This window comes from Paroedura picta, chromosome 8 (assembly GCF_049243985.1).
Source record: "Paroedura picta isolate Pp20150507F chromosome 8, Ppicta_v3.0, whole genome shotgun sequence".
Taxonomy (NCBI): domain Eukaryota; kingdom Metazoa; phylum Chordata; class Lepidosauria; order Squamata; family Gekkonidae; genus Paroedura; species Paroedura picta.
Window position 1 is genome coordinate 76825150 of NC_135376.1, and position 11528 is coordinate 76836677.

At 50.6% G+C, this 11528-nt stretch overlaps 1 protein-coding gene across 1 annotated transcript in view; it reads left to right on the plus strand.

Moving 5' to 3' along the window:
* DNAJB12 (DnaJ heat shock protein family (Hsp40) member B12) overlaps positions 1-10658 on the plus strand; it is a 35912-nt gene extending 25254 nt beyond the window's left edge. The window contains exons 7-9 of the mRNA XM_077350447.1: positions 3171-3343; positions 4785-4936; positions 8456-10658. Of these exons, the coding sequence (XP_077206562.1) occupies positions 3171-3343; positions 4785-4906 (295 nt within the window). The 3' untranslated portion in view covers positions 4907-4936; positions 8456-10658. The remainder of the gene's footprint in view (positions 1-3170; positions 3344-4784; positions 4937-8455) is intronic.
* The last annotated feature ends 870 nt before the right edge of the window (positions 10659-11528 follow it).

Genomic DNA, 11528 nt, shown 5'->3' on the forward strand with positions numbered 1-11528 from the left:
ATATTGGCTAATTTGTTTTGTACCTCTTGAGGTGATGTGGACAGAGTTCAGCAGATCGGTGCAAGAAGGACTCCGTTTCCCCCTCCCCTTCCCACCCCCCTCCCGCAGCACTCAGCTGAGACGCATGACACCAGCAAGCTTATCTCTCAGCCCTGGAAGACAAATTAATACGGGGGCCCTGTAGAAATTCGCTTCTTCCCTGTCATGTGACAGGTTGCTGTTTGCTGTCATCTTGCCGAGATAACTAATTCCCGTCCCGCTGTGCCGTGACCAGCTTCTATCAGCTGATTAACGAGCCAAGCTGACGATATCCGGGAGAGCAACAGATACACTCCAAGGGCACCAGTCTGAATGGACGTCTCTGTTTGTGCTGGTTTCGCAACAGGGGGCTGGACCAGAGCCCGCGATGGGTGCCACCTGCCCGTTTCCCAGCTGCCCACCCAGCCTTTCCTTCCTGTCCCCTGCACTTCTTGGGAGGACAAAAAACCTGAAGGGGAGATGACATGGGACTAGAGCACACGGCCAAGAGGAGTGCTTTTTCAGCCTGTCCTTTGTTCTAGGGTCTCCCCCTAGTACAGGGGTAGTCAACCTGTGGTCCTCCAGATGTCCATGGACTACAATTGCCATGAGCTCCTGCCAGAATTTGCTGGCAGGGGCTCATAGGAATTGTAGTCCATGGACATCTGGAGGACCACAGGTTGACTACCCCTGCCCCTAGTACCCCTCTCGTTCTAGTTTTGGCCCTGGTAACTTCCGCATACCCTGACCTGGATAGGTCAGGCTAGCCCGGTCTCAGAAGCTAAGCAGGGTCGGCCCTGCTTAGTGCCTGGATGGGAGACCTCCGAGGAATCCCAGGGCCTGATGCGGAGGCAGGCAATGGCCAACCACCTATGAGGGTCTCTTGCCTTGAAAACCCCACAGCAGGCTTTCTCAACAGCCCTGGAAGGGTCTCCTGAATGGGTGGAAGTTAATTACCTGGATATATGTTCCCTGTCCTAGGTAGGCGTGTACAGAGACGGCTCGACACACAACAGCCCCAGGCACCCGCAATACTGATTTTTGCCACCACATTTGTAGAGGCTTTCTGTCCCTTCATGAATCTTGCAGGAACCTTGAAAGTTGTCAGTAGAGCCGAAGCCTCCTGACTGCTAACTGGATTACGGACAGGAGAGGAGTGTACAGCTAGGCCCACCACCTCTTTTCCTGGGCAGCAGGCCCAAATAAATCTCCAGCAGGGCCCCCAATAGAAGGAGGCTCCCTGTTAGGGAAGGCGTGTCCAGGAGTGGCAGGCTTACCTGTAGCAGCAAAATGCGGCGGGGGGGGGGGAGTTTGTGCCTTAAGTGAGCTGTCTTCCACTCCAGTAACCGTAGAGCTTGGAATCGTTGCTGTGTCATCCAGGTACTTAAAATGATGCTTCCTGGGTCATGGAGAGGGTTAGGGCCTCCAGCGCACGGCATATCCTTTTGCCTTGCAGCACCTGATGTGATCACCTTTCTCGGACTTCGTTTTTACTCGACTGTATATCCCTGCCCTCTCCCAAAAAATTAAAACCTTGATGGAAACTTAAAACACAGTGCAGAGGAAGCCAAAGGCACGGGTTTGGCTGTTGGCTCATCACAGGAAGATTAGCTGCGTCAACCAGATGGCAAACTTCTTGGCGTTAATTCTGTCTGCTTCCTGCCAAACAGACCATGCATGCCCTCGGCCGGTGCTTGCCACTGCAGCTGTTGCATGGGGACCAGCCAGCAGGGGGCGATGGTGACTCACTGCCTGGCCCTGGCGCTCTACGCAGTGGCTGTTTAGGAAAATCTGGGAAGCTGAACTTGGCAGCTGTCTTGGCAAAGGGAAGCACATGGCTGCTTGGAAAACAGGCATTCCCAAGCTATCCAAGTGACCGGTCTGATGATCACCGTAGATCAGTGGTTCTCAACCTTCCTAATGCCACGGCCCTTTATTACAGTTCCTCATGTTGTGGTGACCCCCCAACCATAAAATTATGCAATTATAATTAAACCAAAACTGACCAATGCCGTGAAGATCCATTGTTCCTGATTAGATATAATTTTTTTCCCGGGGTTTCTCAGTTCAGTTCTGCCTTTTGTCCCACCATGCCAATCTCGCTCTTTTCCACTGCTCCAGACAGATGAACGCTCTCTCAATCTACCCCGCAAGGCTGTTGTGTAGATGGCACTAGGGAAGTGAAAAGTTGGCGTGGCTTCCAAGAAGGGAGGCTTGCTTGACTCTTTGGTATTCAAGTTGTGAGAAAGGATTAGCACTCATCCTGTACGTGTTCTAAAACACGGACGATTCGGGAGGTGTGTTTGCTGAGAAAAGTGATCTCTCCGGCAGCCTGTTTTAGCTGGCCCTCCTGCTACTTAGTGGATTAATCCTTTCTCTTTTCAGAGTAAGAACAGACCCTCCTGCTCACGGCAGGTTGACCCCAGCTGCTGCTTTTGGGACTGGCTGCTAGGAGGAGGAGGATGGGGACTGGGGACCTCCAGCTGCCAGTAGCCCACATGCTCTGTTTCAGATTCACATTGGGAACAAATTCAGATCTACCGGTCCCAAATGGATACTTGTTGTTTACAGTGTTTTGGGTGAACAAGCATTCTTTAACAGTGCAGTCCCCCACAGGGTTCCCTGCCTCAAAGCCCTCTGACGTCAGCGTACTTAGAAAGTATAACTCTCCTTACAAGAGCACTGCACATGCATGGAGGGGAGTTGCACTGGCATCCATGGAGAGGACACTGGAAACAGTAACCTTCCCATATTCCTGATCACACCTGCTGTTCTTTGTCCCAAGCTTTTTCCACCTTTCAAATACTGCTGTGTGGCAAATGGATTCCTAGTGAATAGCACTGCAGTTCTCCCTTTGACAGCATTCCAGGCTGGGAATCCTGCAGATTGTCTCTTACCTGTGAGTGTTCAGCTGTTTTCCCATCATCCCTGCTTACAGCTTTGACCCACTATAAATCCTGGTGGTTTGTGATCCACCAAACCAAACGCAGCCCATGAAACACCTACTGCCCCCCCTCCCCCCCAGTTTAGCTGGCTGCAAGGACAGGAGAGTTTAGTGGCTTCCTATTTTTGACTTGGGAACCTGCAGGGTCAGCAAGAGGAGCCTCTTCTTCCTCCCAGCTTCCTTTTACATCCTTTCTCCTCTCGCCCAGGTCTGTCGGCCATATACACAAGAGAGCGACGGAGCACTTGAAAGTGGCCTACTATGTAGCCGACAGCTTTGCAGAAGAGTACACCGGTGCAAACCTGAAAAACGTGGAGAGGAGCGTGGAAGACGACTACATTGCAAACCTCAGAAATAACTGCTGGAAGGAGAAGCAGCAGAGTAAGCGAGCTGGCTTTTCAAAAAGGAACTACGTTCCCGGTTCTTAGAGCTCTCTTCAGTACAAGGCCAGACATGTGCTCTAGAAGAGTGACCGCTCTGACTGTTTGGAGGGGGCTAGGAGTGGTCTTTTGCTGCAAACTGGCTGCTTTGCCAAACGATTGGGCTCTGTGATGCTTCTTGCGGTCTAACCTGGGCTCAGGTGTTCTGTTTGACGCAAATATAGTCCATCTGCTTTGCAGACCAAACCCAGAGGTAACCTTTGAAAGTCTAACCTGAAGCCATTTTTATTTTGCTTCCAAGGCGCCTCAAGATTCAGATCTGGCTTGCTAGTTCCCAGTTGACCATCCCTTGTAGGGAAAGCAGGCTCTCCAGGTTGCATGTATACATCGCCAGAGAGTGTTTTCACAGTCTTCAAGAACGCAGACGGTGCTTACCAAACACTTCCTGAGGAGTAGCGATGTTAGTCCCTGACGGCAAAGGCAAATAAGAGTCCAGGGGCACCCTAAAGACTCACAGATTTTATTCTGGCCTGAGCCTTTTTGGGGCCATTGCTAACTTTTTCGGAAGCATAATGCTTTTTGTTAGTCCTCTAAGTCAGGGGTAGTCAACCTGTGGTCCTCCAGATGTCCATGGACTACAATTACATTCCAGTGTTCGCTGGCAGGGGCTCATGGGAATTGTAGTCCATGGGCATCTGGAGGACCACAGGTTGACTGCCCCTGCTCTAAGTTACCACGGGACTGCTGTTGAATGATGCCTGCAGGGGCCTCAGAAGGCCATTAGCAAGAGACGCCAGTTAAGAGCAACACCTAACATTGGCAAGTCTGATGCAGGCAATGACTGCTTGGCAGATTAAGTTCCCTGGTGTATTTAGATGCTGCGACCAAATGCTTCTCGACTCTTTTAGACAAACTTTAGCCGCTGGGTCCATAGACTGGCATCCTAAAGCTACCAATACTGTCCCGGAGGACACAGATGTTTTTAGTATGTGTCATGGAGAATCTCAGCTAGGCCCCCTGTGGTGGTGACCAAGCTGCCCTCTGCTGCTTTTTAAAAACAAAATATCATTTATTGTTTTAAAAATAATGCACTACATGCTACAGAGTGACTGTTTCTGGAAGACAACTTCCATTTTCTTCTAAAGCCCGATGTCAGCCTGTTGTGCATCAGATCTGAAAGTTTTGCCATCGCCGTGTCTCGCTGCAGTTCATCTTGGCGAATCTGATGGCCGGGGCAGAGTTTGTTCTATTGCCTGGCTGCAGCTTCCTGCGCAAGATGGCACATGACCAAATGGAAGGGCTCAGGGGAGCGTGGCCCTGTGTCTTCTGAGTTCTGTGGAAATGTCTGTCAGCAGGTCCTGCACAAGCTTAAGCGGAGGTCTCACATGTGGGAATTCTTGACAATTGTCTCCATGACTTGTCTTTTTCATCTTTCTGTGCAGAGGAAGGCTTACTGTACCGGGCACGTTACTTTGGAGACTCAGACCTGTATCAGAGAGCGCAGAAGATGGGCACGCCAAGCTGCAGCAGACTGTCGGAAGTGCAGGCCTCCTTGCATGGATAGCTGTTGGGGAAGGGCTCTCTCGAGGTCAAAGTAAGAGCCGGCGGGGTTGTCTTTCCTGTGCTTATTTTTAGATTTGGCCCCGAAGGAATGCCCATCTCCTTCCCTTGCACGCAAATCCCTCCATCAAGAAGCCCTCCTTTGGCTTCCATGGCCCTTCCAAAGTCCTTTTGGCTTCTCCTACGCGACCCTGCCGGTGCGGAAGATGCCTTTTGGGGAGCCTGGCAGGAACGACTCAGAGGCTGATTTGCCCGCCTTTTGGGACCTTTTCCCTACTGCCAGCTTCTGGCTCAGCACAGAACTTAATCTGATCGAGATGTTCTCGGAGATGCTGTCAGTCGGCTTAGCTGTGGCTTCCAGTGGCACTCCTGGCAATGTCCGGGGGAGAATTTGCGTAGGCTGGAGAAGTGGGCGGGGCCTCTCCGAGCTCCACTTTCAGCCATGCGGGACCGTCATGCGCGTGATGACTGTGCAACCTTCTTCTAAGGGGCTCTTCTGACATCCAGAGCTTCTCTAAGCAGCTGGGCAAATGTTTTGAGTTGCATGATCCGCATCATGTCTAGGCTTGCCATCTCTAGGTTGGGAAACACCTGGAGACTTGGGGGACGGAGCTTGAGGAGGGGAGAAACTTCAGTGGGGAATTGGGCTGTAGATCCCGCCTTCCACGGCGGCCATTCTCTCCAGGGAACCTGGTCTCTGTGACCAGGAGGTCAGGCGTAACCCCAGGAGATCCCCAACCACCACCTGGAGGTTTGAAATGAGTGGGCCACACGGTGCAGGTGAAAAATACGAAAGACCATGAGGGGCAAAATAGCACATGATATTTAGTGTGAGCGAGCGATCTGGAGGGAGGCCGTTTCCCCATAAGTCTTGGAGACTGACATTGTAGTTGATGGAAGAGTCATTCTGAAAATGATTTTATACCGGATGCTGTTCAGTTGTGAAAATTAACTTTTGAGAATGAATGCTTCAATTCTCTTCATGTACGTTCCGGGACAGGAATGGTTCTCTTATCGAGTCTCTGCTAGTTCTGTGTTGGATCGTTATTTTTGACTCTGCTGTTCATTTTCCTGGGAAATAGTGCATTAAATATTCTGTACTGTTTTTCCCTTCGCGGTTGTTCATCTTTTTCACCACCTGGAGGCTGGCAACCCTAATCACATCAGAGACGGGTTTTTCCCATCCCCCCTCCCCCCCCCCAGCTGTTTTCCCAAGACTTCCTCTGCAATGGGGATTTCCCATCCGCTCATGAAGGGGTGCCTTCCGGTCTGGCCTGCACTTTGAGATCTGGCACAGTGGGAGCATCAGACCTAGGATCTGGGACACACCCTGCACTGGGGCCCTCATAGAATCATAGATTCATAGAATAATAGAGTTGGAAGGGACTTCATGAGCCATCTAGTCCAACCCCCTGAACTATGTAGGACAGCAGTGGGAGCTTGTTGGGTGACCCTGAGCCTAGCCTGCCTGTTGAGGTGGTTGAACGATTTGAGTCTGGTACCACCATAGTTACCAACAAGATTCTGTGGGCTTTTGAATGTGGAAGATCCCTTCATCAGGTGCGTGTTGTGAGGGTAAAAGTAGAGGAGGGGAGAACAATGTGTAAAGCCGCTTTGGGTCCCAAACAGGAAGCAAAGAAGGATGTAGATTTGTTTTTGAAAGGAGGAATAACCCATGCCCCTGCCTCAGTCTCCATCTCCACAGGAACACAAGTGGTGTGGTTTAGAAGAAGAGTTGGGTTTTATACCCCACTTTTCACTACTTGAAGGAGTCTCAAAGCTGACAATCACCTTCCCTTCTCTCCCCACAACAGGCACCTTGTGAGGTAGGTGAGAGTGAGAGAGCTCTGACAGAACTGCTCTGAGAACAGCTCTAACAGAACCAAGAGTGGCCCAAGGTCACCCAGGTGGCTGCACGTGGTGGAGGAGCGGGCGAATCAAGCCCATCTCTCCAGATTAGAGGCCGCCGTTCTTAACCACCACAGAGTTGAAAGAGACTTTTAAAATAAGCAGGGGATGAGTTATCCTTCCTTATCCAGGTCTACTTCTCACAGGAGTGGTAAATTTATTTATTATTTGTTTAGTTAAGATATTTAACTAGAGCTTATTGCAGTAGTCCAGTCTAGGTGTATGAATTGCTCAGAATCCTGCACTGAGTGGAGGGGAAGAGATTTTGGTATTAAGGAGCCCCCACTGGAGTCTAAAGTAATGCAGGCCAGACATTGGCTTTGATCCTGCGGAAAATGTCCAATGTCAAAAGGAATTTTCCTCGGTGGAGAGGAACTTGCTTGGTGTAGGGATTAAGAATTGGTGGCCTCTTACCTGAAGAACCAGGTTTTGATTTCCTCTTGCACATGCAGCCAGCTGGGCCAGTCTCTCAGAGCTTTCTCAGCCCCACACACCTCACGGGGCATCAGTTGTGGGGAGAGAAAGGGAAGGTGATTGTAAGCCTTTGTTAGACACATGAGGCCGCATGGATGACCTTGGGCCAATCAGAGTTCTCTCAGAGCTCTCAGTTCAATGTACCTTGCAGGAAATAAGTTGTAGGGAGAGGATGGGAAGGCAATTGTAAGCCACTTAGAGACATATGAGGCCTGCTGGGTGACCTTAGGCCAATTGCAGTTCTCTCAGCCTCACCTCCTCATAAGGGAAGGCAATTGTAAGCTGCTTTGGGGACCCCTTTGGAGAGTGAAAAGCAGGGTACAGAAAAACAGCTCTTCTCCTTCCATCCTGCAGACCCCGCATCTCAGAGTGTCCCCCAAATGCTGTTCCTGGGGGAAAGGAGGACTCTGGAACAGCACGAGATGAGGCTCAGAGATCTAGGGACTGGGGGAGCATCCGTGGGAGAGAAAACAGCCTTGGTTCAGCAAAAACTTTCCACTGGACCCAACTCTCTGGTTTGCCCCTCCATTTAGATCTCCACTCTGCTTTTACCCACATTTTACCCACAATCCATCTGCATTGAAACTCTGCTGGGTTTGCCTTCACAATCATGTCATGAATGCCCCTACCCGATGGTAGCTTTCAGGCCTGCCCACCCCTCGCCTCTTCTGTCTTGAAGCAGAGTTGTGTGATGTCGTGGGCAGATGCCCTTCTGTGGGCTTTGCTCAGGCTGGTGTTTTACTATAGAGGTCACCAACCACTTCTTTAAGGAGAACTGCTGCCAAGCCTCCAGTGAAGGAGGCTCCAGTGAAGGAGGCTGTCAAAATAAGATGGCATACAGGAAGGAAGAGGAAACTCTGAGAGCTCTCTCTTTCTTGCAGTGTGCCGTCTTCTTTCAATGCAACTCTTCTTCCTCCTCCTCCTCCCCCTGGGAAGCAGAAATACATATGTGGTTTGTTTCCCACAGGTTGTGACTGGGAATTTCCCAGTGCAGCTGTTGTCAGATAGCAAACAGATAAACTGCAGATGGGCAGATTTAGCCTTTCCAGTCGGCCATATTGCTCATTTCCTGGAGTTGGGAAAGAGGATTTATGGGGCAGGTTCTTTGGGGTTGCCTTGTTCTCCTCCTGACGTGCTGGAGACTGACGCCCGTTGCTGTTTTTATCCTCAGACTCTTCAAACGCCTGCAGACTTCGGAGGAAGTGAACTGAGCCAAGGAAATGGTCTAAAGAATCAGATCTTAAAATTAAAAATGGAATTGGAGAATTAGCAACGCACAGCTGCCCTCACCTCTCTCTTTCAACCTCTGTCTCTTGCTCTCTGCCCAGCATTAGACCTGGACATTTCTTAGAAGAAAAGCTCATCCTCTCTCCCACCCACCCCTTCCGCCACTGTCAGCTGTTCTGCCTCTTTCGGGAGCCAGGCATCCCAAAGGCCAAGTGTCTTTGTCTTTGGGGGGGATTCTGAGCCTGCAGGGGCAGCAGTTGGGGGGAGAGGAGGACCAGGAAGCAGCGGGGAGACCCTCTTCTGCAGCTGCACCGGTCACTTTGGAGAGAGAGGGCAACATCCGAAGATCTGTAGCAGTAACAGAGGGATCTATTCTAAAAGCAGAAGAAGTAATTTAGAATTAACTTATAACTGTAAATATGTTGTACTTCTAAACTATGCAGGGATAGAATTAAATTATTTTGTTTTTGCAGAACACAACCCAGGAAGGGTGCATTTTAGCCCCCCCCCCAGCCCCTCCCTTATTGGTCTGATCCTGCAAACATTTTTCCTACTTAAGGCAGCCTTATTTGAGGACATCAGTTTTTCTTTTATTTGTGGCTTTTTTCTGAAGGAGAATGCGTGTAGAATCCAACCTGCAGTTTTTGTTTTTTTTTAATTTTGCGCAGGCATCCCTCGCCCTGGTTGGGATTAGTGGCCGCATGTGGCATTTTCGAGTCTCCCACAGAGAGGACGCTTGCCCCCAGTGAACTGGAGTCACAGCTTGCGTGTTTGGCATGGGGCTTCTTATTTATTTTTCTCTATTGCAGCCTCTCTCTGCCTCTGTCTCTTCCCCCCCCCCCCCCCACTCCCTCTGCCTTGCCATCAGTGTTTGTCTGGGCCGCCGCCTAGTGCTTTCCCTCCTTGCAGCTGCCTGTTCCTTACAGTGACTCCCCCCTCCCCTCTCCCTCTTGCAGAGCTGCAAAGTTGTAAGCCAGGCTGCCTTTCCTTGGCATACAACGACGGCCAGTTTCCGTTCCGAGACCTCCGCGCTGGTGGCCGTGGTCCACCTCGCGCTGCTGCTGAGACGCATCTCTCTTCCGTTTCCACGGAGCTTGGAGAGGTCTCCCTTGCACAGAAGGGAGAGCGTGCAAACCGTGGTGTTCGGCCCTTAGTCGGCTTCCTGTTTTTCATCCGGAGGGGCTTTTTGCTGCAGTTTCCCATCAGTGTAAGTCCTGTCCCCATAACTGCATAGACCGTCTCCCCTTAGAAAGATAAGGCCCACGCTGCTCGTCCAAAGCCACCAGAATGCTACAAAAGAAGCCTGACGAATGAACGCCTGCGGATTTGGCGAATCCCTGGTGAAGGGGTGTGGATCTTGGGGAACCGCAGCAGTCACAAAGCTCCCCCATCTACAAAGAGCCCCTGCATTCCTTTTTAATGCCAGGGGTACCTCAGTGCATGTATTCCTTTTGGGATGCCTGGACTGGCTCCCTCCATTGAAGCGAACACGGATTCGAAAACAGAGCATCTCGTGGCATTAGACCGAGGAAGTCAGAATCCCATCCATTTGCACAGGCTGGAATCTTCTTCCTTTTTCCCCTGGACCCATTTCCTGTATCCAGCGTTTTCAGGCATCTGTGCTGGAGCCAAGTCACAGCTGAGTTTAGGAGTAGCAGGTAAGGTCATGTTAGTCGAGGTGCTCCTTTGGAATGATCGGACTGGATATTCGTGCAGCGCAAGTCACTGAGCGTGCCTTGTCACCTGTCGTAATGTACCCATATTCCAGGGTAAATCCACTCCATGCGCATCTGCAGCTGTAAAAGGACTCCTTCCTCCTTACTCCTCCAGCAAGATCGGGCCGCAAGATTGTCTGGAGCCTCAGCCTCGTTGACTAATCTGCAGAGATCCCAGAGGCTCCCGTTGTTTGGGTGGTTTGCCTTTCAGCATGAAGTTCCCGACGACGAGAGCAGCATCGGCGCTCCCGGGGCCTCCCCATCTGAACCATTCGAGTTCTCCAGTAGATAGCCATGGATGAAACAAGCGATGTGCAATAAAGAGACATAGACCCCCCCCCCCCGAAGATACTCACAAGAGGTTGTATTTCTTAATTTAGAATTAATTATACAATTGTACATCTATAAATAAAAGTTTATAACATGAAAGGATTCACAACAGTGTTCATGTCACAAAAGTCGAATCGTCCATCTAAGATGGCGCAAACTCTTGGAGGCATCTCCCTAGAGAGCCAGCATGGTATGATGGCTAGAACGGCAGCCTCTAATCTGGAGAGCTGGGCTTGATTCCCCGCTCCTCCTCTACACGCAGCCAGCTGGATGACTTTGGGCTCATCACAGTCCTGCTCGTGCTGTTCTCATTGAGCAGTCCTGTCAGAGCTCTCTCGGCCCCACCTACCTCACTGGGTACCTGCTATGAGTAGAGGAAGGGAAAGATGCTTGTAAGCCATTTTGAGGCTCCTTCGGGTAGTGCAAAGTGGGATACAAAAAACCAGCTCTAATTCTAGTATGCCAAGGCTCAGAGGCGCTGAATCAAATGCCCACGTTATGGTAAACAGTGCCAAAGTGATGCTTGTGTTTGCTGCTGACTGCGTAGCCGTTTCCAAGACTGGCAAAATCCAGTTGTTAGCGACAGTGGGGATTAAGTGTTCCGCCGGTGCAAACAACATAAGCCATCGAGTTTTCTGGTCCTGTATGTAAAAGCTACACCGTGTGCTGAAAATCTAGATTTGTCAGACTGCCTAGTGAAGGATAGATTTTCTGCTCCAGCAGTTTTCAACCAATGTTCTTGCTTTGTAAGCCAGTTCCCAATGTTCTGTCCATTCTGCCGCGGTTTGTTGTGACCAAGGAGCCAAGGCACTGATCAGTCATGGGGTCCTGAGTTGAGGCTTAACTGGCCCCAGAATTTTATTTATTTATTTATTTCCGGGGGGGTGGGGCGTCAGTACCATGGAGAAAAATCAAGCACTGAAGCGAGGGACAATACTGCAGCAGAGCAGAAATCGGCCCGTTCATCCTTGA